Source organism: Ambystoma mexicanum, chromosome 1q (assembly GCF_040938575.1).
Source record: "Ambystoma mexicanum isolate Mex_15411 chromosome 1q, UKY_AmexF1_1, whole genome shotgun sequence".
NCBI classification, from domain to species: domain Eukaryota; kingdom Metazoa; phylum Chordata; class Amphibia; order Caudata; family Ambystomatidae; genus Ambystoma; species Ambystoma mexicanum.
Window position 1 is genome coordinate 995,786,954 of NC_090922.1, and position 26,000 is coordinate 995,812,953.

At 44.3% G+C, this 26,000-nt stretch overlaps 1 protein-coding gene across 6 annotated transcripts in view; it reads right to left on the minus strand.

Moving 5' to 3' along the window:
- Positions 1-26,000, minus strand: part of NEXN (nexilin F-actin binding protein) — a 308,884-nt gene that overhangs the window by 95,935 nt on the left and 186,949 nt on the right. For all 6 annotated transcript variants that reach the window (XM_069641661.1, XM_069641660.1, XM_069641657.1 and 3 more), the window contains one exon: positions 8,131-8,322. In XM_069641661.1, coding sequence (XP_069497762.1) covers positions 8,131-8,322 — 192 coding nt within the window. The remainder of the gene's footprint in view (positions 1-8,130; positions 8,323-26,000) is intronic.

Consider the following 26,000-nt stretch of genomic DNA (forward strand, 5'->3'; position numbering starts at 1 on the left):
TGATCCTTCCTTACTTGTACGTTTTCCACGCCTTTTTTCACCCTAGCCACTGGCAGAGTTTTATTTCTCCCGTCCCAAAGTGGCGGATGAGTTTCTTTCACAGTTGTTATCCTTTCCTGATGCCCAAAAGGAGGTATGGCGGTATTCTCAAGCTGTTCTTTATCTAAGGCAGCCAATTTTTCATTGATCAAGCAAAAACTCCTTCTTTTTTCTCTTCCTATTTTATCCGTCAGTGTAGTGATGTCTTGCATAATTTTATCTGCCAAAGATAGATTACTTATGCTAGCCGGTGCGGTATCTACTGTTCTGTTGTTGTTCGATCTTTCTAACGGCCTCTGCCCTCCCAGGCGGGGATTAGTGGAAGCTATGTCGTAGTCATATGTAAAAGCTCCTTTATTTATTTCATTTAGGGAATTCACGGATCGATTCTCCTTTTCCTTTGTGGGACTAATTCTTTCTTCCCTATATGATTGGAAAATGTCTATGGGCTCTTTCACTATCATCGATAGCCTTCTGGTGTCAGTATTTTTATTCTGGTTTATCGAGTCCTTCAGAGCGTCTTCGACCTGTCCCAAATCCAGCATATCCCATTTGTCAACTTGATCCCATGATGTTTCTATTGTTTGCTGGCTATGAACAATACTAGTCATGCCCGAAGTAAGTTCTGCCATTATTGGCCTTGTAGGGTTTTCTAGACTTCTGTCCAGAGTTTCTTGAATTACTGATTCACTGAGGTTCACTCCTATCCCATCTTTAAAAAATGTTCCGAGGGCCTCGTCCTCTGTTTGTAGCGTCATCTGATTTCCTACCATGTTTTCAAGTGGATTAATTGATAGTAGGTTTAATTTTGTTGTCTCCTTCTCCTGTATGGAGTTAGAGTTCTTACCTGCTGGCACTTCTTCAGGTGGAGTTACTATCTCCTCGCAAATATCCTCTATTGCTATTTCAGCTATTTCATTGGATTCCAGAATGCTTTGTCCTGCTACATCCCTCTCAGAATTCTTCTTTGATACTACCTCTACCTGGCATGGAAATGTTGATGGGGAAAGCATTTTTATGGTTTCTCTTTCCGTGGAGATGGTACATGCCATAGGTAGATCTGGAGAGTTGGGTGCCAACCACAGCTTATCACCTTTTCCCGCCAACTGTGAGGGCGATTTTTCCATATTTGATTGATTGTCTCCTACTGATCAGCTTTTCCTTTTGTCAATACCAAATGGTAGTCGGCTTTGTTTTAGCATCGTAGTTCTCAGGGTTTGCTCCGGGCTCCCATTTATTTCTGGGAGTGAAGCGAATCTCTCTCTTACCTGCAGTCGTGTTCTTAATCCTGTTCCTTGCGTACCCTTTGAGACCGGGATTGACTTAATTCTCTCAAAGGGATCTTCGTTATCTCTCGGCGCAGTAAGTTCCCGCAACTGGTGTCCAAGCAGTACCTGTACCGCCAGCAGCCAAACAGCTTAACAGCTCCTTCGATCCACAACAAACGATGCCCTTTGCGCGCCGGGCTTACAGCTACCTTAGTTGAATAGTTCTTTCTCTGTATTAGGACATGTTTTTTACACTGACTTCAGTATTGTCTCCTAGCACATCTCTTACCTATCTGGATTCTGACAGATGTTTGGGGTGATCAAGGCCCTTTTGATTCACGCATGGGACAGACAGGAGTGCATGCATGGAGCAGACAAGAGTGCATGCGTGGGGTTGACTTGAGTGCATGAGCACGTCAAGCGGGCCGGAGGGTGTGGAGCCAACTGGGATGCACGAAGGTGATAGAAATGCGTGACGTTTATAGTATGGTCTGGAATGCAGAGAACGTTCAAAAGACCTTATATCACATCATAACACACCACCACGCTTACTCTCTCCTTACACCACCACTCAACTAGGACACAGAGATACTATGACACCATTCGGTATAACTGTTCTCATACCAACATTCTGACTCATACTCCCTATCACTCTAAATAAACAATGCTGGTTACCCACCCCCAGCCAGGCGTTCTCTTCAGGCCTAACGCAGCCACAATCGATCTGGATAAATCCTGCCAGAACGAACACATACTCCTGACCTCTCAACCACCACACCTACCACTAAGAAGCAGCTATTACACGAATACCGCACCAGCAACACACATATCCGGTGCTCACACGTGCCTTGAATCTCTCTACTCTCTCTATTGACCTGAACTTCGGTTCCCAAGGGCGTTCAACCTACCAGCGCCTTCAGACTATACCAATGGTATATAAGGCGCTATATAAATGCAAAGTAACATAACATAACTCACCAGCTTTTCCTGTTTTGCTTGTGATGCATGGTTAGTCCCTATGGCTACCAGTGGTGGGAATGAATCCCTTTTGTTTGTCAACTTTATTCTTAGTGCATCACAAGCCACTTTCAGTGAAGTACTGCAGGTTCCTTGTGTCCTTTGTGTTTTTTTTAAAGTAATATACCAGTTACTTTTGTGATGTGTGAAAAACAGGCTGGTAGCACTGAACCGTTTTTCATCTTTTTCCTGGTGCACAGTCGTGCACCTTACTTTTTTACCTTGATAATGACTTTTTCAATACCATATACCCAAAGTGGAAGATCCTTGTGGTGCAAGACCTGTTCTTTGTGTCATCTTCATTGTTGGCCAGACTGATGTTAAGTGCTTCATGTAGGGAAACAGCCTGAAACTGTTATAAGGGACTGTCTGTTCCCAAGCCACACTTTGGCTTGGTAGATTGCGAAGTGGCAAGCTGTACCAGATTACACAGTCACCACCTGTTTGAATACTGCAGCACCCTTCCATAGACGGGCTGCTGCAAACCACAGTCCAAAATCTGAATAAAAGGAGAAGGCGTCAACCACAATATTCAAGGGTCTGAAGCCAAAGACTTGCCATAAACCCATGAGAGGACTCCTGCTGTGATCAGCATTGGCAAAGCCACCAAGCACTATCTTCAGATCCACTGGACCTGAAATGTGTGCCTTTCTCCTCTGGACTGGCAGGACCAACCAGTCTGATGCCCTGGCTTGAAGGTCAGAGTCATCGTCAGGTATGCCTTTAGTCTGCACCTGACCGGAACTGAACTGCAACTTTGCCTGTTTTCCCTTCCTATCTCTTCTCTGGAAACGTTGCTGGCACCCTGAGAGCCCTGTTTGGACCTCACCAATTTGCTGCTTCCATATTTTACCTTGAGGAAGAGCTGGCTGGAACCCAAAATCTTACCACACTGATCCCGAGGGCCCGCTGGCTCTGTCCTTGGACTAATCAATAATCACTCCCATCTGCTGCATCTAAGGTGTCGTCTTCTGCGGCTGGGATTGAATTTGAGCTGATTTCCCCCTGTGTCAGGGTCCCTATCTAGTCATGACCTAACCAACAATGGAAACATCGAACCCACAGCTTTTGTGCCTACAATAAGCTTCATTATCTCCAACGATTGCCTGTCCTGTGGTATATGTGGTGTTGCAAGTCACAGTTCGAGCTGTGAGAATACCTATACTTCTCTGGCACCTATTCCCATTCTCTTGAATTGGGCACAAAACCCTTAAGTTAAAAGTAGCTACCTTAGCGGGCCAAAGGCGACAATAAATATATCAGGAGTCCTCATTTTGGTCAACTAAAGCATGGGGATTGTTAATCTACTCCCTCCATAACTGTAAAACCCTTTTTAACATTTGCATAGAGACTTTTTAAAAGAACCTGCTTAATGAGAAGAACAGCTTGTAATAGGCTGATCTATTGCAAAACATGGAATGTGCTTCTTACGTGTTGCTCTTGCTGCTAAATTGTTTCTAACCTACTTAAGGCCTGTGGAACTGTGATTACCTTTTTCATCCCACCACTTTAGCCATTTACAGTGTATATTTCTTACTAAACTGTGTTTTATCTAAAGCGATAGGTAACCCATTTGGTTTTACTGAACTGAGATGTATATAAATTTAAAAAGACAAACATCCTTTCCCATTATTCGACTTGCTGGTGTTTGTATCTGTTTAGAGTCGCATTCTGTGCATATTCTGCCATCTGATGGTAAGGCGTGAGTATTCTCCAGCATTGGGTCACTAGGGCTGGAGCTAAAGAGGACTAATTGGCTGGGGAAGTATGACCCAAAGGGACAGCAATAGGCTATATAAGTGACAGGCAGTTTTAAGATTTAAAGCTAAACTGCTTTACTATTACCGAGGATTCCCAGTCTGACAGGGAATTTTGAAGAGCATGTGAATCCATGAAAGATATCAATGCTGGAGAACAGGAGTTACAGGTAAGTAACATGTTCCTTACACATTGTTTTTTTCTAAACTAAATGTACATTTTGACAGGAGCACTCCTGTCAGTGTTATGTTGTGTTATTTTATTTGGCATTTGTATAGCGCCTTTTACCATTATTATTATCATTCATTCCAAAGCGCTGTGGGTTGAATGCCCTCGGGGACCACAGTCTAGGTCAGTAGAAAGAGTAGTGTAGTACAACGTGTGCAATAGGTGTTGTGTAGCTGCCTACTACTGCTAGGTGTGGTGCAGTGGTTGTGTGAGATCAGTAGAATGTGTGCAGCAAGTTCAATGGACAATGGTATCTGCATTCTGGATGCGATGGTGCTTGAGAAAAGACATTATGTGTGCAGCTAGGCTAAATTGGAGGGGTATAGCTGCGTTCTAAAGACTGTTGAGGTAAATGTGGAGGTGTGTAAGTATGTGTGCAGCTAGGCCGAGTTATTTGAGGGTTGTAGCTGCATTCTATTGTTTGCTGGTGCAGAGCGAAAGAGTTAGAATAGTGATGAATTTTTGAGTGTCTGTGAGACTTCCAGGGGGACAGTGTTGCTGTTCAGATTCCAGTGTCTGTCCAGGGTGTGGTATCTCCCTGTTTCTTGATGGGTCAAATTGTTTTGTCGAAGACTGATGGGTGGTGACAGGCAGATCTGTCCCAAAACTCACATTACTGCATAGGTGCTGGCTGCGTCCTCAGTCTGCAGTTTGCTAAATAGAATCCCTGATAGGTAGTGCTACTAGGATATTCCCAAATAGTTGGGTTTGGTAAAGAATAAGTGCTAGCCCGTTCCGTGCTATATAATTCTCCATAAGGATTTCAAGATGTGTACGATTAGCAAGCGAGGAAATTTCCTGGTTTGATAGTGTGGTGCATGTTTGTAGGGCATTGATCAAGTTCATAAGTGCTATTAGTGTTTGGGATGCTAGTTCTGCTAGATAGAATACCAGTGGGTAGTTCTGCTATATACATTCAGTGGTATATGGTAGGTGTGATTAGCAGATGAACTGCTAGGCGGCCCCCCCGCTATCTAGTTCTGCTCTTGGAGTTCCAGGTGCGTAGAATTGGCAGGCAAGTGACTTCTTGGACTGATTGCGTAATGCATAATTGCATAGCCTTGATCAAGCTCATGAGTGTTATTGTTAGTTGGGTTACGAGTCTAGCGCAATCAACAGTGTCTTGATTTTACTAATTGTGTCTAATAAATATTCTACTTATCTGCTCTAAAAGGACTTCGCGATTGTTAACTGTACTTCCACCAAGCCTGCCTATCTAAGCGTATCCGCTCAGCTATGTTCCATTGAGCGTTTGGTCTAAAACGTTAGTGTCGACTGGTTGCACCGCTACATTGGCTTCTCAGAAACCTTCAGCAGAGGAGGCTCTGAAAAACCCTCCTAACAGTCACCACAATAGCATTTTGTGAATACTCTACTGAAGAAAAAGTACACCAAGCAAGAATAACTATACAAACCAAGGCACCAGTGTATGGCAACGTGGTTTATTGCCAATATTTTCAAACCAAATAAGGATGATGAGTGCCATAAGAAAATAACAGGGTGGGGTGAGATGTTCATCGACGAGAAAGCTATAATTTATCATGGCCTCTTACAAGTTCCCTCACGGAATTTCATTTCCTATTTTACGTAGGATCCTATTAGGAGATTACAGTATTTTATTTTAAAAAGTCTGCTTATGGCAATAATGTTATTGCATGCAGTATTTCTAGGGGTGATGACCCCTTAACAATTAGCAGCCGTAAGGCACTATGGAGTTGAAAACACATCTCACCCAGGCAGTATTTTTAAAAGACAGTATTCAGTGAAAATAGCACTGCATGCAGTGTTTCTTTTCAGCCTATGTCTGCTTTTCCAAAACGTGTAAAAATGTCTTTCATCCATCTAAAGGCAATGGAAAGGCATTTGTACAGCAGCTTTTGTTTCCTGAAAAGAAATCGACAGAAGAGTCGTTGCATCTTTGCTTGTACCTGTTCCACAAAGGCACAGGTTCTATAATGTGCCTCCCATTTGTGAACATTGTGTGCATATAATTTCACATCCTTACTGTTTATGGCCTGCAGGAATGTCATTGTATTTTCCCGTGTTTCTTCCCTTGCCTTGAAGCGCTTTGAAACACATTGTGTATAGGCGCTATATAAATAAACTATCATATCATATCATTACACTGCCGAGAAAACCCCCTTGCTTTCCTGGATTTTTGCAATCACACCAAAGGTGCAACAGGTTTTCATGAAAGGAATGTGCTAGCCACTTCGCTTGCCAAAGAAAATGATCTTTGGCAGCACATCTCTAGTTTGTGGCAAAAAATAAGCGTGCCCCCACTTTTAAAATGATGCCGTAATACCAGGGATTTCCTGGCAATAATCCGACTCTTGATAACGTCGTTTTTAATGCTTGGGATACAAGCACTTCTAACAAACTCAGACTGAGAGGCTCGATAGTTTCTCAGGTTCCTTATGTATCAGCACAGCCCACATACACTAGGCGTTGGCTTTCACTCAGTCATACGTCATTTGCCCAGCCCATGACAAAGGAGGTCCGTCCCTGAATCTCTCCCGAGGACCCACCTGGTACAGCAACTACTAAAGCAACACACATTCATAATATCAAATGGGGTCGCTCTTCATGTTGGCAAAGGGTCCCGGTGACGACATAATCCAAGGGACCGCAGATGGAGTGGTTTGCTTTGCTTGGTTGGTTTCGAATGTCTTCTTATAAAATGCTGTATTTGGTTTATTCACTACAATGGACGCTAAGAGGGCAATTGATGTATGGGTGGTGAGAAGAAAGCCTGACAAAGGAAAGTAACGTATTTATTTGCAACACTCATTGCAACACTCAACAGAGGATGGCACTGGGCCAACGTGGTGGTCTTGGAATCAAAGGCACACAGAGCAACAGAGGTCCGGATCTGCGCTTAGAAACCAAACTCGTATCGGTTTTTAAAGTGCGTTATAAGAAATACATAAATAAATAAATTATATAAATCTTATAGCTTGAAAATGTGGGTACCGTGTTAGCATCCTGTTCCTATGTGCAAGCAATAGTGCTTCAGGTGCAGCTCAATCCGCAATGCATCCATCCGCAAGCAGCTTTAGAGGCCTAACATGGACCAACATATAATATAGGGACTACTGGAAGATGTAGAAATCCATAACAAATATCTCCAATGAGTCAGCCTATCTCCAACTAAATGGATAGAATGAGTGGCAGGACTGTGAGCATGGCACTAGTCTTAGCATGTGGTTGGTGCTGATAGGCTAAGGAGATGTGGCGGGGACAGAAGTGAGGGCCAGTCTGAATCACAGGGAACCAGAGAAGGTGCTGTTTTTACCTGCAGGCAGCAGTGTTGCTCGTACAGTGGGAGGGAGGAGGGAGCGCAGTTAGTGTGTAGCCCCTTCCCCCTGAGCGTTCATCAGATGGCAGTAGGGAAGACGCAGAAGCTTTCACAGCACCGACTCACATGAGACCAGATGCCTTTTCCTGTAACTCTAGCGCAGAGCGGGGGCGTGCGCAACCACAGTGTGCGGGGAGGAAGAGGGCGCAGCTGTTTTCTTCTGTGGAGAGATATGTGCGGGGGGCCTACCTTAGCCCCTGTTCATCTCCCTGCCAGATATTTGACAGCTAAACCGGGGGGGGGGGGCCTACCTTAGCCCCTGTTCATCTCCCTGCCAGATATTTGACAGCTAAACAGCCAATCAGAATACAGTGTTCTGGTTTTTAGCACTAAAACACTATTACAACTGAAGGTATGTAGTACTTTATAAATGCAGGTTCAAAAAAAGAAATTAAACTATACACAACCTTGTCATTTGGAATTCACATCGTAGGTGACATTTGAGATGACTGGAAGGCCTACCATGCATTTCCTAGCCTCTGCAAACTGCCTTCTCTCTTCTTCTAGGCGCTTTTTGGCTTCTTCTTCTGTTTTACGTTGTTCTGCTTCACGCCGCTGCTTTTCCAGGTCTTCAAAGGTCAGCTTTAATTTTCCTGGCTGGCTTGTTTCCTTTGTGGCAGTCAGCACAGACAGTTCGCCCTCTTCCCCGGGAACCTAAGCGTTGAAAAACAGTAAACATTTGCTCAAAGTGTTGCCAGAATGTTTGCTGTTCCATAAATCCAACATGTCTGACAGATCAGAAAGCAGAGGATTGTCAAACTGGTTCTAGTCTCTAAAAATTCCAGTCACCCTTCAGACCAATATGTAAACCAAAAGCAACTTAAAAGGCAGGGCCGTTAATAATGAGGGTTTAAAGACGGGCATCCAGAAAGTAAGGAAAACACAGGGCTTCATAACAAGTTTGGCAATATTTCTCGGGAAATTGTGTGCCACCGCACAAAAGCAGATGGCATTTTAGAGGTTTGGCAAGGAAACTTGTAGTTTGGCGGAATGCTAAAACCTGCAACATCAACGTATCCCGCATTATTTTTTTTACTGCTACCACGAAATGATCATCCAGGGCCACAGCATTGCACGGACAGGGAAATTCCACTGAATACTCAGAGTGGAAGGTACCATACAGTAAATGTGGTGGCACTGGTCAATTACCCTGTTTTGAGGACGAAATGTACAGTTATTTGTTGCGCATTGTGAGTTTCATCACCAGCTGTACAATATGCATATTCCTTATGTCTTTTACTGCACAATGCATACAAACTTTGGCCCAGAGATGTAGCCAATCCGAGGGAGCTTTCTGGTGCCTGATAGTCCATTACAGATGGCAATGGCTCGTCACTCTTGGGATATCCCTTAAACAATCTGGCATCTCCTACTGCACCATCAGGAAATGCACCCAGGAGGAGGAGATTCGACCATGTGAATGGATATGTGCTGTGCTATGACATACTGCAGGTGAGGGGTTGGGTGTGGTAATGTATAGTGTAGGAAGTGGGGTGCCTAGACATGCCAGGAGGGTAGACTCACGATTTTTTTTAGAGCTCAAATGGTTCTATTATTCATTTAATTTTACTTTATTCCTCCTAAAATATCACTTATCCCAATGCAATTCAATGAGTACTTCAGTTATCCTATTTAATTCTCACAGTTTCAAAAAGTTATTTGCATGGTTCAGAACACTAACATTCCTGTACGTTACTTTTCTTTTGCCGTACATTTACCTGCTTGTGTGAGATCACTGACTCTGCAATTACAGATTATGACTAGCGAAATGTGATCCAACTCAAATCTTTACTGTCTTCTCGTCATGGGATTTTAATTATGAACTAAGTCCTCTACCATGCAGTAATAGTGCATTTCATTTACATTCTAGTAGTCACCTATGAGCTGGGATGTGGTTCAGGAGAGGAGTGCAAAGACATGATGCTGGATGAGACATCTGTCTCTCTTGAGCGATTCAACAGGATGGTGTATAAGAATGGAGCCCCTTGTCTAGTAAACCAGATCCAAAGTATCTGGTGAAAGACCATGTCTGTAGGGGTTCTCCAAGAATTGCCCTACCCCAGAGCTTGAATTCTTCAAATATCACATTGTCTGTAAGGAACAGGGAGGCATGGAAGTATGACACTGACACTGACACAAAAGGTACAATTTGTAAAACCTTTATTAAAGTTTCTGGGTTTGAAAAAACTCCTACTTTGCCCTATGACTAGGATGGGAGTAGTCTTTACCATCAAATAATAAATAAAACAGTCCTAGTTTAGTCTGTCAAATAAAGATGGCCTATACTTACAAAACCTGGTGCCTGCCCTATCTCTTGTAGAGAAAGTGTTTAAAGGAGAATATGTATGCAAAGGAAAATCAGTGTTCAAATATAAAGAATGAATTTGGCTGAGTCAGCTCTCCTCCCCACGTTAGACAGCACGGAGTAAGGTGGTTCCCGTAGGCAGGATGACACACTCTGGCTCAGGTTCTTAACACAAAGGCAGTTCGAAACGTGAATCAAAGCCAGCCTGGCCTTCCACGTTAAGGTCTCTCTTTCCAGCTTTCAAAACACAGCTCATCAAAATGTTCATGCCGGTCCCGTCGGTCGGGCTCAGACCTCTCAAAGCAAAAGTTCACGTCGGTCCTCCTCAGTCAGGCTCAGACATTTCAAAGCAAATGTTCAAAACACTTTGCAAGGTTCCCTTCCCCAAGCCTAATTCACATCCTTTAGGGGTTCCCTTCCCCTACTTTATTACACTTCCAGTCTCCCTCAGTCGGGCTCTGACTGTTTCCTGATGTCAAAGGCTTTCGAATGAACGTGGATTTTACTACAGACCTCCACAGAACCACTTCGACTTTCCCTTCAGCTTACCCTCTTGTGTTATTTGCCACAGTGCTCCTTGGTATGGACAATTCAATGTCATAAGCATGAAAGTTCAATGTTTACCTTTTTACTCTCCCCTTTCCTCAGGGTTAATTTTGATCATTTCGCTTTTACAGCTCATTCACTTTATCGCTATAAACATTTCACCTTTCACAGAGACCTTCGAATGGGCTACTTCCTTTTGTCGGACCACTCCATTACTCAGCATTGCTGGTGTCACCGCTATCATTACTTCAAAGTTCATTCACAGGTCTGCCTTTCTTCGTATCTCATCCACACGCATGCCGCCTTCAATTGTGCGATATAATGTTTCAACTTCATTCTTTCCTTAACACACAACAGCCTTTCATGTAGCTTGCCAACTCACTGGCTTTGTGCGTTTCCTTCTGGTCTTTATATTTTTTCAATTCACAAGTCAAGGTTAGTACCACAGGCTTCACTTCTCTTCCCCAACTTCTGCCGTTCACCCGGGAGAGTTTCTGGCGTCCTTGAAACACAATCCAGCCTTCTTGTTTGGGATTTGGCCTTCTCAACGTCTCTTTCACCTACTTTTGGAGTCAGCGACCTGCTGCAGGGAACTCCTGGGGTTCTACACCGTTTGCTCTCATCCCTCAGTCTGTTGCTCTGCTCCAGTAGGTTCGCCGTCACCCTGGAAGTTCCGCTCTTACTCGTGTTCCACCTTGCTCAGAGTGTGTCTCTATGCTCTGCCTTTTATCCGTGTGAGGAGAGCTAATTGGTATCAGATGTATGCACTTAAAGTCAAGTGCCTGACTTTGCCTAACCCGATTAGCGGGACATGTCCAATGCAATGTGTAAGGGTTAACCTCTTTAGTCTCAGTCGCTCTCTTTTTCAGTGTTTGTGTGAAAAGGGGGGTTTGGGGCATCGAAGAATCCTATAAAATAGGAGGGACCATGGGTACGGGAAAGGTAGGAATACTGTGTCTCACCATCGGTTGCCTCACCCCACTCCCCAAAGACCCCTCACCCAGGTGATCCTCCCGCACTGGTCCACCCTCCGGATTCTGGATCCAAGGGTGGTGGCCATGCCCTGGCCACCTGAGAGATCCCCAGGGACTAGTAGGTGAGGCACCCTTTGGCTTCTCACACCATGTACAAAGGTTGTATCCACAGGACAATGATCCAAAACATTCTTTGACTGAAGGATTTTATCGTGACCCAGGAACTTCACTGGGTTTGCACTGGGTTTGCACTGGGTCTCTGGAGTTAATAATCCTATGATGAAAGTGAGCTAATCAATAGCATCAACAAGTCTTGGTTTCAAATAATGTCATGAGACCATTGTTGTACAACATTGACCATATTCAAAATGTCGTAAAAGTGTTCATTGAAAGGAATGAGGCGGTAACGAATATGTGACATACAACGCCCTTGTTGTAGGCACTTCTGCTGGGAACATCATAAAACTGCAAGTAATACAGAATAATGCTCTAAGAGCAGCCGTGAACATCCCAAAAAAGGACCATATCTCTCTGGCTTGAAGAAGTGTGCACTGGCTGCCCATTCATGATCGTCCCCTCTTTGAAACCCTGACGCTAGCGCATAAATGCCTCTCGAATACCACACCTAGATACCTCTCTGGAAAATTCAACAAATCCCAATCCATCAGACCCATGCAGGCTTCACAATCACATCTCCTCACTGTCCCTAGATTCAAACTACAAAGAGCAGGGGGTAATAGTTTCCCTGTGATGGCTGCAAAACATTGGAATGCCTTCCCTACCTAGATTCAAACTACAAAGAGCAGGGGGTAGTAGTTTCCCTGTGATGGCTGCAAAACATTGGAATGCCTTCCCTACCTACACACCTCAGATCGGAACCCTCCTTCTGGTCCTTCCGCAAATGCCTCAAAACTTGATTCTTCTCACTCAATCGCTAATCTCCACTTACCATCCCCAATGATAATCAATTAGACAGGCTGGACCGCTACCATTCCTTTAAGTTGAAATATATGTACGCTCCACCTTTTCCATGCCACATTCGATGCGCCTTCTGTAACCAGCGTTCGATTCTACTGTTCTCATCACGCTAAAATGAGCTCTAATGGAACTGCATCCAAGGCCTAGCCTTCCTACTTCTCATGTATGTCTAAGCTTTTTGTAACAAGCACCTTGATTCCTCAGGGCTTGGCGCGCTACACAAATTACAAAATAAATACATAAATAAATATATATATTGTGTGTATTTTAATACATGTTCCATGAATTTGATTTTGTTTTGTTCTGAAACGCTGGTCAAATAAAAATATGTCAACTTCTTTCAGTCTACTTTATGTCATCCTCGCTTTGCTATACAGCGGTGTAGTGTGGGGCCTTTGACCATGCAAATATTTAGATTGTCATGGTGAAAAGGGAGAGGTACCCGTGGGACAGGGGAGTAGTAACTCTAGAAGGTGCATGCATTCACACTAAAATAAGTCTGTGGAAAAACAAATACAGAGATAGGTCCTCATTACGAGATGGGCGATAGCCATGGTGTCAATCTGGAAAAGTGAATACCCTTCATTTGAATGATAGACGTATCTTGATGGCCGAAGGCCAACCGTCTTATGCACAAAATTATAGAAATACAGACTGCTATGCTTGACCAACAAGCGGCCATTTTAAACGTAGCAAGAATCGCCATTTTGCTTGTTAACCATTGCTCATTGCTTTCTGTCTAAACTGCTTTGCAGCTTGCAATTCTTGCGAATTCTGCTTACTCTGCTCAACTGTTAACATTGTTGTCTGAATATGAAAGGGCAAGGTCGCGGGACTGAGGAGTTCGTTGAAACTCCTCATGAGTAGCCCAGAAAGGAATGCCCACGCTCCCTCTCTGTAGCCTTGAGGGAGAGCTGCAGGGCATTTAATCATTTCACAGCTGCCAGCCAGTCTCGTACTGTGGTAGAATATGTTAGAATAAAGCAGCTAAAGGCCTGAATTATGCTCTTCTTACGGCCCCCCCCTCACAAAACCCTTTCGAGTGTGTTGGCTCTCAGGACACGAATAGCACCTCATAGATAGCAAAGCTTGGAATGTGGCTCTTCCCCCGTGTGCAGCTTGCTTCCAAGAACAGAAGCACTGTGTTCTGTTCAACAACTAGAAAATGCCTCCGCACTTTCTAAATTGCACATTGTTACTAGAATAGACATCGAAAGTGTCATAATTGTCATACTCGTCGGAAATGTCCATCATCATCCCGAGTTCAAAGAAACTTAATAAAAGGGGGGTGTTAAACATGACATAGCTGATTGTATGATATACATTTTGTATATATGTAACTGATGTACGTAATTCGCTCTCTTGCGTCCCTCGAGGTCTAGAGAATACACGTCACGGGGCGTGAGACCACAGTTGGCCAATTGGGACTATTTTGCTTGCAATAATTTGAACCTCGTGTCTGGCGCATCCTTTCGTGTATGGTAATTGCCTTGTTTCCATATCGCGAGGGACCCCTAAGGGCCCCTTTCAATGGTGCTATTAGCACCATGGCTGCCTCCCATACCGTGACCGAGTCCGGTCTTGTTCAATGGGTACTTACCGGTGTAGTCCGACCCTGGCGTACCGGTAAGCCCACATCGAACAAACCATTCCCCATTCCCATTTGAGCCCCCATAGGGCTCAATGGAAATGGGGAGGGCGCTAATAACGGGCTTACGACTTGCAAGCCCGTTATTAGTGCCCTGGTCCCTTAGCGGCACCCGTAAGGGACGTGTGGTCAGACCACACGTTCCTTACGGTCCCTGCCAAGAGACCTTGGAATAGGGCGGTAAGGTATTACCGGCACCAGTCTCCTTACCGGTGCCCGGTATCCCTTGCCCCCCACCTCGTAATGGGGCCCAAAGTCTCAGCTAAAAGGCAAAAAAAATGTTCTCAGAAGGTGCAGGCAATGCTTCCTGCTGCCAGTCCATTGAACATTATCCTGGCACATGGGAGTGGGGACGTTCATTGAATGGACTCTCACCCATGTGAAGTCACATGCACACAACATTCAGTACAGTACCACCATAGCAAGCTCTATAGTATACTGTACCAGGGGAGGAAAGAAGCACGCTACACAGCATAACCATTAACAGATGGGGAGCCAAAGATATATGTTTTCAACCCTGCATAATTGATATAAATAACATCTCTAGGGAGAGGTGGGGCAGAATAGATGTGAGTTTGATTTCCATAGGAGCCTGTGTGTAAAATCCTAGACTGCCTGAGCAGTCCATTGAAAATTTTATCTGGATCATTTGGGTGTAGGGTCAGTTCAAATTACACTTGATGGATGGGATGAGTACTACACCTTACATACACCCTCTCAGTAGTCTAGTATGAACAAGTGGGGCCCGGGGCTTGAGGAGCTTTAAGGTGTGCTCCCACCTGTGGGGAGGTGTTTACTGAAAAGGGCAGCCACAGAGGAAGGGGATAAGGTCACCATGCACCCCTATCTCGGGAGTTGTGTCCCAAATAGCGTATACTGTATAGCTTTACACGAGATCTTGTAAGACCATCCTTAGAAGACATGCTGCAGTAACATACACTGGGCCTCATCACGAGTTGGGCGGTAACAGCCCTAGCGCCAAACCGCCCGGCGCTATTAGCGCCGGTTCACGGGTTTGGCGAAACGGGTTTTGCCCATTCCCCATTGGGCCCATTCGGGAATTCCTCATTCTCCATTGGGCCCAATGGGGAATATTAGCGCTATTACCACCGGCGGATTTCCCGCTGGTGGTAAACACGCCGAAAATCATCAAATTTGCCACAGATTTCCCCCCATCTCAGAGCTGGGGGGAAATCCGCCAAAGCCATGATCTGGCAGACCCTTAAATGCAGCAGTAACAGCACTACCGCTGCATTTAAGGGTTACCGCCAAACTCGTGATGAGGCCCACTGTGTCTCTTAGCACACTCTTTAGAACAGGCGTCAGAGCAACTTACTGTAGGCCTCAGTCAGTTAACCTCGGGCACTGCCACAAGTCGGCAGTCCGTGTTTTCATACACACATGCAAAGGAATGGGGTGCTGCGCCCATTCTTTGTTTTGTTTTTTAAATGAAGTTATTTACTGGCCTGAAGAAAAAAAATGATAATGCGTGAGAATGCTTTTAGGGGAACCGAACCTTGATTTCATGGCCTCAATTGATTGAGGAATTCCAGACATGTACATTATACACAAGCCTACAAGTATTATGCGAATGAAGGGCACCGGAAATCCTATGTACTTGGAAGTGCTCCTGTGTCACACACAATTCGGCTCAGGTGTTAAATGTACCATATACTGAATACGTTCATTGGAGTTCCTACTTAAAGTGCATCCTCTAACTTTCAAAATACCATTTGGTATAACTACATGTATGAACCGAGAAAAAATACTGAGTGCATTCATGGCATTCCCATGCTTCTAGTAGCAGGAGTGTTCATCATCAAGAACGTTTGATTCAGATAACAAAATACATTGTGAAATACTCTGTGACATAACTGTATACGTTTAGGCCCAATGCACTGACCCCAAACAAAAGCAGGGAGTGAATACAAATAATACATAATAAATGGCCACAAAATACAGTATGCTCAGTAATGTCCACAATATATGACAAAATAACATTGGTGAAGCAGACTGAAACTTGCTGGCAGTTGATTAAGGAGTTCACCCAGTTGATGAGGTGTTCATCGGGCCCGAATCTGGTTCCCAATCTATTACAGGTACACCAGACAGATTACAGAGAGAAACAGGCACCTAGTTGCAACTTGGCTTGAAATTGGGTCCTTGTTACATTGACAGTGCGTCCATGTCTGTTGTGGTGTGGACAAGCAGGTGCAGGTGCTTCTGTCCCAATGAATGACAAGGAGCCACCTAGTGGTGAAATGATAAACAACATTTCAGACGACTTTGTCCAGTGGTCAAAGTGTACGAAAAGAAATACTTTCCATCGAAAATGTATTCATCGAATACATTTCCATTAAAATGTAGTCATTGAATTGCTTTTCCATCAAAAGCATATTCATTGAATACATTTTGATGGTTAATTTCAATGGATAGGGTTAGGGTTAGGGCTAGGGTTAGATTTAGGGTTAGCTCAAGGATTAGTTTAAGGGTAGATTAAGGGTTAGATTAAGGGTTAGATTTAGGGTTAGGGATGGTTTAGGGTTAGGGTTAGAGTTAGGTTCGAGTTAGGGTTAGGGCTAGGGTTAGGGTTACATTTAGGGTTAGATTTAGGGTGAGATTAGGGGTTAGATTAAGGGTTAGATTTAGGGTTAGGGTTGGTTTAGGGTTAGGGTTAGGTTTAGGGTTAGAGATAGGGTTGGATTTATGGTTATGGGTTAGGGTTAGATTAAGGGTTACATTAGGGGTTAGATTAAGGGTTATATTTAGGGCTAGGGTTGGTTTAAGGTTAGGGTTAGAGTTAGAGTTAGGGTTGGATTTCAGGTTAGGGTTAAGGCGGGGTGTGCGTGGCGGTGAAGGGTTTGGATTGTCTTTTCGATGCATTATTTGCAAGGAAAAGACCACAATCCGAGCTTTGTTCACTGCTAGCCTGCTCACGATATCCACAGACCCCATCACTAAGCCTCCATCTACACACACAATCTGAACACCCCAAACACACGCACCTGCTGTTTAAGGGAATGTTCAGTGCAGTGTACTGAAGTGCAAGTTTCAACTTCTCCCTACACTTTTATTTTAAAACTAAACCGTTCCTGAACGGTTTCTTTTGAAAATAAAAGTATGGGTACAGAGCACCGCTCCTGCCCACTTCAACCACTGACTTTGTCCAACATGCATCAGAGATAAATTGGAGCAAAAATAGTGGCACCATGTGTTGATTGGAAGGCCAATTCAGCCTGAAAGAAAGAGTGATCTGAACAGATGTTAGTCTCGAGTACAGCACGTTGAGCGTGACCAGCAGCTCTACATCTCTATAAAAAGCCTAGTTGTTCGATCAAAGGCCTGACCTCTTTGGGTTTTAGTTAAAGCATTAAAGAGTGTACCCGGAAACCATACAGGTTAAGGCTGTCAAACTCATGATTCCTTCGGGGGTTGGGACCTATAATTCAATATTATATGCAAATAAAAAACATTGTCACTGCACCAAGCTTGCCCACTTTATTTAAGGCAAATATGAGGCACTACATATTTAAAAGAATGACAATTCCTATGGGAATAAGATCCAGCTCTGGCAACAATATATCGAACAATGTCTTTCTGATCTGGACACAGACCAATAATCAATTTGAGAAGTCAAGACATTACGTTCACTGGGCCTCATCACGAGTTGGGCGGTAACGCTGGCGCTATTAGCGCCGGCGCTAATAGCCCTACCGCTAAACCCCCGGCGCTATTAGCGCCGGATCACGGGTTTGGCGGAACAGTTATTGTCCATTCCTCATTGGGCCCATTCGGGAATTCCTCATTCCCCATTGGGCCCAATGGGGGAAATTTGCGCTATTACCGACGGCAGATTTCCCACTGGCGGTAATCGCGCTGAAAATCGGCAAATTTGCTGCAGATTTCACCCAGCTGAGAGGGGAAATCCACTAAGGCCATGATCTAGCGGACCCTTAAATGTGGCAGTAATAGCACTACCTCCGCATTTAAGGCTTACCGCCAAACTCGTGATGAGGCCCACTATGTTGCTCAGCTTCACACATAGCTCCTTCCTTGATACCGAGATCAGACTATGGGAAGGCAGATTAAGCTGCTCACTACATAATATAACCAGCACCAAGAACGCACTGTTGGAATATAAGAATGTAAATCCTAAAAGGGATCATTTTTTAGGTTCCCGGAGTGTAAATGCATGAGTATAAACTAGGAGCAAATGGATAAGACCTATGTTTCCCTTGTTTTACACTCTGGGGCGCTGTTGTTGCAGGCGGAGAAGGGGCATGGAAGGAGATTACTGTTTCTCACCTCCCCCAATAACTCCGCCTACCAAAAAAAAAATGCAATAAAGCCAGAATCATATTTTCATGCTAGCATACATGAATGATTCCTTTGGAATCCTCCCACCTGCTAAAGGCTTGTTGATTCCATTTGAATCCATTGTTAATGTCTCTCAGAAGCGCAAACTACAAAGTTCAACACTGAATGTTAACCTGTTTTCACTGAGTTTAATGTGCATTTTCTGCAATTACATAGTGCAAATGATCAATATTGTTTGGAGGGGACCAAGATGCACAGAGGTACATGCAAACCTGGTCCCCTCTGTCTCTTTGGGGTCATTTTGCTGAAAGTGTTACTTGTACTGTATGGCCAATTCCTCTGGATTAGGAGGAGGTCTCAGAATATCGTATTTTATGCCATGCACCTTAACATCAAGCTTCGTGACAGAGGCTACCCCAGTAAACCAATGAATAGGTCTTTTATACGTGCCTTTGTATACGCCTCCACTTTACCTCCAAACCCATAGTGTGGCAGTGCGCTAATGTGGCGGTAATGGCAGCAACGGAATGACTGCTACTTTACTCCTGTTTTTACTGCACCACCATATTCCTACTGAGGCCCAGTCTCGTACTAGACCCTTACCTCATCACCCTAATAAAACACAGCTAGCTGAGCACATTCCGGCTAGCTTAGGCGTTCCTCAGGCCAAACGCAGCCAGAACCCAGTCTAGGTATCCACCCACCAGACTGAACCCATCCAGCTGATTTCATCAGCACCACACCTATCGCTATATAGCAGCTATCATCCAACAACCACACCAGCTGCACACATATCCGGTGCACCTACGCACCAACTATTAAGGACCACATCGATACCCTTGCTCTGGCCCCTGCCGACTTCTGCAACCTCTCTTTTGCCTCTGGATCTTTCCCCTCCCCTCTGAAGCACTCCCTTGTGCATCCTCTCCTCAAGAAACCCACAGCTGATCCCTCTTGTCCGGCTAACTATCGCCCAATTTCCATTACTCCCTTTTTGGGTAAGCTCCTGGAAAAGCTTGCCATCTCTCAGCTTAACCTTCACTCTGACTCAGTTGACTCTCTCCATGACCACCAATCTGGCTTCAGAGCTGCCAGAAGCACGGAAACGGCTCTACTGAACCTCTGTGAAGTCCTGCTCTCCAACCTTGACTCTAACATTCCCTCTGTCCTCATCCTACTTGATCTCTCCTCTGCTTTTGACACGGTCAACCATACCACCCTGCTAAATCGTCTCCATGACAACCTGGGTATTACTGATCAGGCTCTGGCCTGGCTGACCTCTTTTCTCTCTGATTGACCCTCCCAAGTACAACTTGGGTCCTTCCTATCCTCTATCTCCCTCTCTACCTGTGGTGTTCCCCAGGGGTCTAACCTCTCACCCTGGCTTTTCAATCAATTCCTGGCATCTCTCGCCTACTGCATTTCCATTTTCTGATCAAATTTCCAGTGCTATGCTGACGACACCCAACTCATTTTCAGGCTTCCCTCGGCCACCTCCTCTCCTTCCCTCATCTCTGACTGCCTAATCACCATTCAAAATTGGTGTGCCGCAAATGATCTTTGTTTAAACGCCAACAAGACTGAGATCCTCCTCATTGGTACACCCCCTCCATCCTTTCCCCTCACTCTCTGGCTGACCTACCTTGGCCCTCATCCTGCCTCTACCAGCAAAGCTAAGAACCTTGGGGTACTCTTTGACTCCACACTTTCCTTCTCCGCACACATCTCTGATGTCTCCAAAAAGTCTAACTTCTTACTGCACCTCCTTAAAGGCACTCTTCCTTTCCTCGCCTTCCCTCAGAAGCTCCTTGTCTCCCAAACTCGGATTCTCTCTAGTTGGACTACTGTAACAGCCTCTTTCTAAATCTACCTGCCTCCACTCTCCGCCCTTTACAACTAATCCAGAACAGGACTGCAAGACTTGGCCTTGGCCTCAAGTCCTGGGATCGTATCTCTCCAGCTCTGAAATCCCTTCATTGGCTCCCTGTGGTTGCAAGGATTAAATGTAAAACCCTTTGCATTGTCCACAAGGCTTTCTGGGGCCTTTGTCCAAATTACCTTCAACTATCCCTCCGTAAATACCTAGCCTTTAGAGCCCTTCACTCCTCTACCTCCAACTCCCTCAGGGTCAGTCGTTTTTCAAAGAAACAAGCTGGTGGTAGAGCTTTGTGTTCTGCGGGGGCCTCCCTCTGGAACTGCTTAGCTCCCACCTTGCAACTTGAGGAGAACCATCTACGGTTCCGGAGGCTCCTCAAGACCTTCCTCTTCGCCTCTGCCTTTGCCCCTCTTCTCCCCTGCTGATCTGCTTTCTCTCTCAGCAATGTTGCACCTGCCAACCTCTGCCCATCGGGCGCAGGTACCGCTCACCCCGCCACCCTCCTGCACTGCCCCCTGGTCACCCCTTGCACTGAGGCCTGTATCTGTACCCATACAGGCCCCCCCACTCTTTGTCTGCACTGATCAGATACTCCCTATCTGACTAACCTTGCACTTGGCCCTCACAGGCTGCACTACCACTGTTTTGGATCACCATATTTATTTATTTATTTACTTATTATTTATCTTGTCCTCTCTTATGCTCTGCACTTTCCAATTTCTCCCCCTCCCATGCACTTTCCCCCTTTTCCCTTCCCCATGCACTTGCGCGTTTGCAATGTCACTGGGCCTAGTAAGATCGTTGTGTTTGTTCTCTCCCCTGTTCCCCTCAAGTCGTATATATGGTCGCATTCAAATTTTCAACAGTTAAGGACCCTAAATCCGTTGACCAGTAACCAATCGGGCATTCAACAGGCAGCCTAAGTGGCACAAATCCAGCAAGCCGGTCGGTGACACAAAGCCACTCCACCTCATTCTCAGATATTGGTGTTAGACCCCGCTCGCCATATTTAAGCTGGTTTCCTTCATATTAGTATTGCGCGAGCCGCTCCTTGGTCCTTAAATAATTCTAAATCTTATCCTGACCCCAGTTTGGAATTGGATCCCCTAACTGTAGGTGTTGAATAGAGTCGTACTCACATCTCTCATTGACACGAGATTGTGCGTCTTTACATGTTTCAATACAAAATATGAATACAAAGTGCTCGATTTCTGTGGTTCTGCATGTGTGTACATCCACCATACTTTCAGAGCATCCCACATGTTATACCTGTTAATTTACCTAGCACAACTCTTTCTACTGCAGTCAAAAAAACGGGAGTGGTAGCCTCAGTTTGATTTGATTCTGCATCAGCACTAACGAATGCTGCACGTTCAACGTAACCTCTCCGTCACAAGGAAGATATAAGTCTCCCATTGTGAAAGATAATGAGCCCGATTCCGATGTGATACGCTTCGTATAGACCTAAGTAACTAATTCAGATGCTTGCAGATCATAATTCTCATCTATGCATTAAAAGTTCTATAGTTCCCTGATTTCTCCTGTGCCCTCGCAAATATCAATAACATGCTCTTACCTTTCTCTGTGTATCTTGTTATAATTAATACCTCTCTGTCTCAACCCTCAAAACCATGTTACCATCTTCCTACCGCAATTCTCAAAATCTGGAGACATATATCCCACACATCCAGCAGTCATGTGTAGCCTGCTCACAATCCGATATCTTATATGTCATGTTTACCACATGTCTGATGGTTCACTCTTGTGCCTGGTCGCGCACTGAAACACCTGTGTATGAGCGCGATATAAATAAAATATATCATATATCATATCACCATACGACACCCTCTCTCTCTACTGACTTGAACTACGGTTCCCGAGGGCGTTCAACCTACTAGCGCTTTGAAGTCATACCAATGATACATAAGGCGCTATATAAAAGTAACATAACATAACATAACAGAAGTCAGGGACAGCTTAACTAGCCAGTGATGGCTGATTTCTGACATTTCTCCATTTTAGGTGTTGGGCTCCCAGTCATCCGGGAATTAATTTAGGATCATCCAACTAACAAAAAGTGGAATAGATCAGTGCCCGGATAAGTCAAAAAGTTGTAAAGGAACGATGAAGAGCAGTGCTTTGAGGCCTGTGGGCGATGTAACGCTTTGTAAAAATTAATTAGAATAGCTTAGTATATTACACATGAAACAGTGTTAGCAATCTAAAGTTGAATTTAAAATACCCCAAATGCACAGAATACTCAGCCCCACCTTATCTGCTTATCACGGTGAACCAACATTAAAACATTCTTTCTGTAGATTACTGATACATTCTGCTCCTCTAGCCATACCTTAAAGCCATCTCTGTTCTATGTTTATGTAAATCCCTCAACATTGAACAAAAGGGGAGGTATTTTCAGCATGCAAATGTCTTTGATTCTTGAAGTTGTAAAACAAATACTTTTTAAAAAAAAAACATTTTTTATTTAAACATTTTAGAATATCATCAAGAAAAAAAAAACAAATCCACATTAGCCACATTAGCCAACCCCTTGGATTAACCAATCAGCATTATTTACGTATGTCCTTCTCCTAACCGAGGATTCAGACATGTCTTAAAAATTTGAGCACTGCTATAATCAGCAAAGTTTTCTCCCCTCTCATAAGCGTCATGCACCAATTTTCTGTTGACATTGCTTTGTATCCCTCCAGGAAGCGTCCAAAATACAGTGTCCTCTCCTTGGTTAAACCGATTCAGTTCACGTATAGATGTGGTACCTTCTCTTCCGAACCTTCAATTTTACAGAATCTACAAGTGGAATTTATAAGGCCCAGTCCAGCTCTAAGAGATGTCACCTCTTTTGTTTTGCACAGGCTCAGTCTTATCCTCAGAAATAGGGATTTAATACTGTCATATGGGCATTTTTTCAGGTATTCAGGGGGCTTTCCGTGGCTTCTTACCTCCTGTGATAGAGGATAGTGAAGCTTATATTTGCTTGCTTCGTCAGCAGTAATTATCCAATCATATGTCCGTAAATTTCTCTATACTTTGTTTGGATTCAAGAGTAGTTCATCAACTGTGGAGCCCATGTCCATTAACAAAGACCTGCAGTCTGCAGCCCATTTTGCCAAAACGTTGTTAGGCCCCCTTTCCAGTTCTGTTTTTGTGAGGTCCAGCATAGGGGGTGTATTCCACTCATGCATTTCCCCCAAAGATTCAACGATTTCCACTCAGCTGAAGCTTTTAATGATGTTAAACCCAGTTCCTTTCTGTTAAACTGGATCAGCGCTTATTTTGGGATTCCATTTGTTTTTTTCTCCAAAATAGGCCTTCCAACCTAGCCCAGTTCTTTTGGCGCAACACCAAGAGGGTGTCGGCTCCATACGTCAGATTTTGTAGAATTCGATTATAGGTAGAATCGAATATCGACAGAACTTGCGCCTTATGATCAGGGTTTGATTAGCCAGGCCCGTAGCTTTCCCTCTTAAGGAGTAAACAGTGTCTGTCTCAACTGTACTGTTTGCAATTTGGATCCCCAAGTATTTAAAGGAATCAACTGATGTAATTTCCATACTCCCCAGTTTCCACCTAAACAAATACTAATCCCGCCATCCATCTGGCTCTCCACTACATCTATCACCCATGAATTACATTAAAGTGGATTCAGAAATATCTACTTTAATGTATGAGCTTTGCTTCCTAGTGATCTGTGATCTAAAGGATGTCTGAATTGAGTCGATCCAGTAGTACCACAATGGGCCTCATTACAGGTATGGCAGTGCAGGAAAAAAGTGGCAGTAACGCAATTACTGCCACTTTTACACCTCCTCCATACTAGAAATTTGGACCTGGAGTGGGGGATTTACCTCTAGCATCATGCTGGAGTTAGCTCCTCCCACCTTCCACCAAAAAAATCAGTGGCATTACCGCAGCTGTGATTCAGATGGAGGTAATTCCACTGAAATCCCCAATGGAGTCCTATGGATTCCAGATTAATGGGGACTAACACTGCTACCACCACTTGTAATCTGGCATAAATCCGCTAGACCAAGTGGCAGTAACAGTAATTCAGTGGGGCGGCATTCTGGCGGATTTGCTGATGGAATACTGGCCAACTCATAATAAAGCCCAATGTACCAGAAACACAATTTAGTGAAAGACCAGGGTCTGTAAAATTTCTGCTATGCCAGTCATAACTTGGATCCCATAATATTTGGTTTTGCCAGAATTTTTGCATTTAAATAGTTATAGTGAAATTGTTGAACGATGCTCACAAAACAACGGTATTTCTTACATTGTCTCACTTTTTTGACATCCTGTACCACACGGTCCTCAGACATGGAACCGGCTCAGAGTCCAGGGGTCAGAACACTCACTGAAATCTTGCAATGGCCAGGTCACTGAATGTGATTCTTTCTCCAACACAAAATTGTGCTCCATCAAGGGCCCTTGTTTACCAACTCTTTATTTGATCGTGTTTAAGGAATCTTTGCAACCTCATCTGTGCTACAGAATAGGTTGTCACATCTATATAGATGATACTCAACCACACCTATCTCTAGTGCTCCTGCATATGTAGCATGGAATAAGTCTAATATGACATTGGGCCTCAGTACGATCATTCTGGTCCTGAAAAATTGCAGGATAAACGGCCGGTAATACCGGCTCTGTCATTTCTTCAGGACAGCATACTCCAAGTCGGCCGGTAGGGGCAGTGAACCACTGGCAGGCCTGATTAACTGAATCACCGGCACCACTGACAACAATGCTGGTGATTCAGGGACTCCCATCCCATGGAGTCCAATTGGACTCCATGGAATGGGAATTTACCGCTGATAACACCGGGATATCAGGCACCTGTAACGGTATGAGGAGTTTGACGGTAACCCGCTTGCTAGTACCGGCGGGTTATCGACAAACTTCTAATCAGGGCCATAGTCTCATTAGCATCATGGTGCTTCAAGCCTCCATAGCAGGGCTAGAACATGGAAGCCAAAACAGCAGGGCCTCGGATATTTAAAAAGCATGATTTAGTGCTACACTCATCCAATAAATGTAATTCAGAATTCTTTCTATTTAACTTTGTTTTCCTTCCAATTAGAATGGAAATTCTACTTTTTATATAGCACATGTTACCTACATTAAGCAAGTTGTGGGAAATGAAATACATAGTGACAAAATAACTTTCCTAGGATCACAAGTTTTGAAGCTGGGATTAGAACACAAGTCTTCTACAGCCAAAATCTAGAATTCTGGCACTAAACTACAACTCCATGTAATTCGTTTAAGTTTACCTCCTTCTCTATAAGTTTCCCAGGTCTGCGTAACTTCCTGGAAATGAGGTTGAAAGTAAAGCCACTCTACCACTGAATGAGTCTAGGCAGTTCTGTAATGCGTTTAGGACTACTACATGCCTAACTGTAGGCAAAACCATTATCTCAGTGTATGCCGACTAAGGGAATTTTATCATTTACTTACATTCTCTGTAGGAAGCTCAGGACAGGTGCTTTACTTCTTGGTTTCAATTTAAATGGCAACATAAGTACAGTGTAAAGGATTTTACACTGTGACAAACAACTGGCGGGAGAGATTCAGCTATGGCTCGGGTGTGGGAGGCGTCGTCAGCAAGATATCCATTACATCTTGAAGAGTGCGATCGACCGAGAAGTGACGCTGTATTAGCCAGCA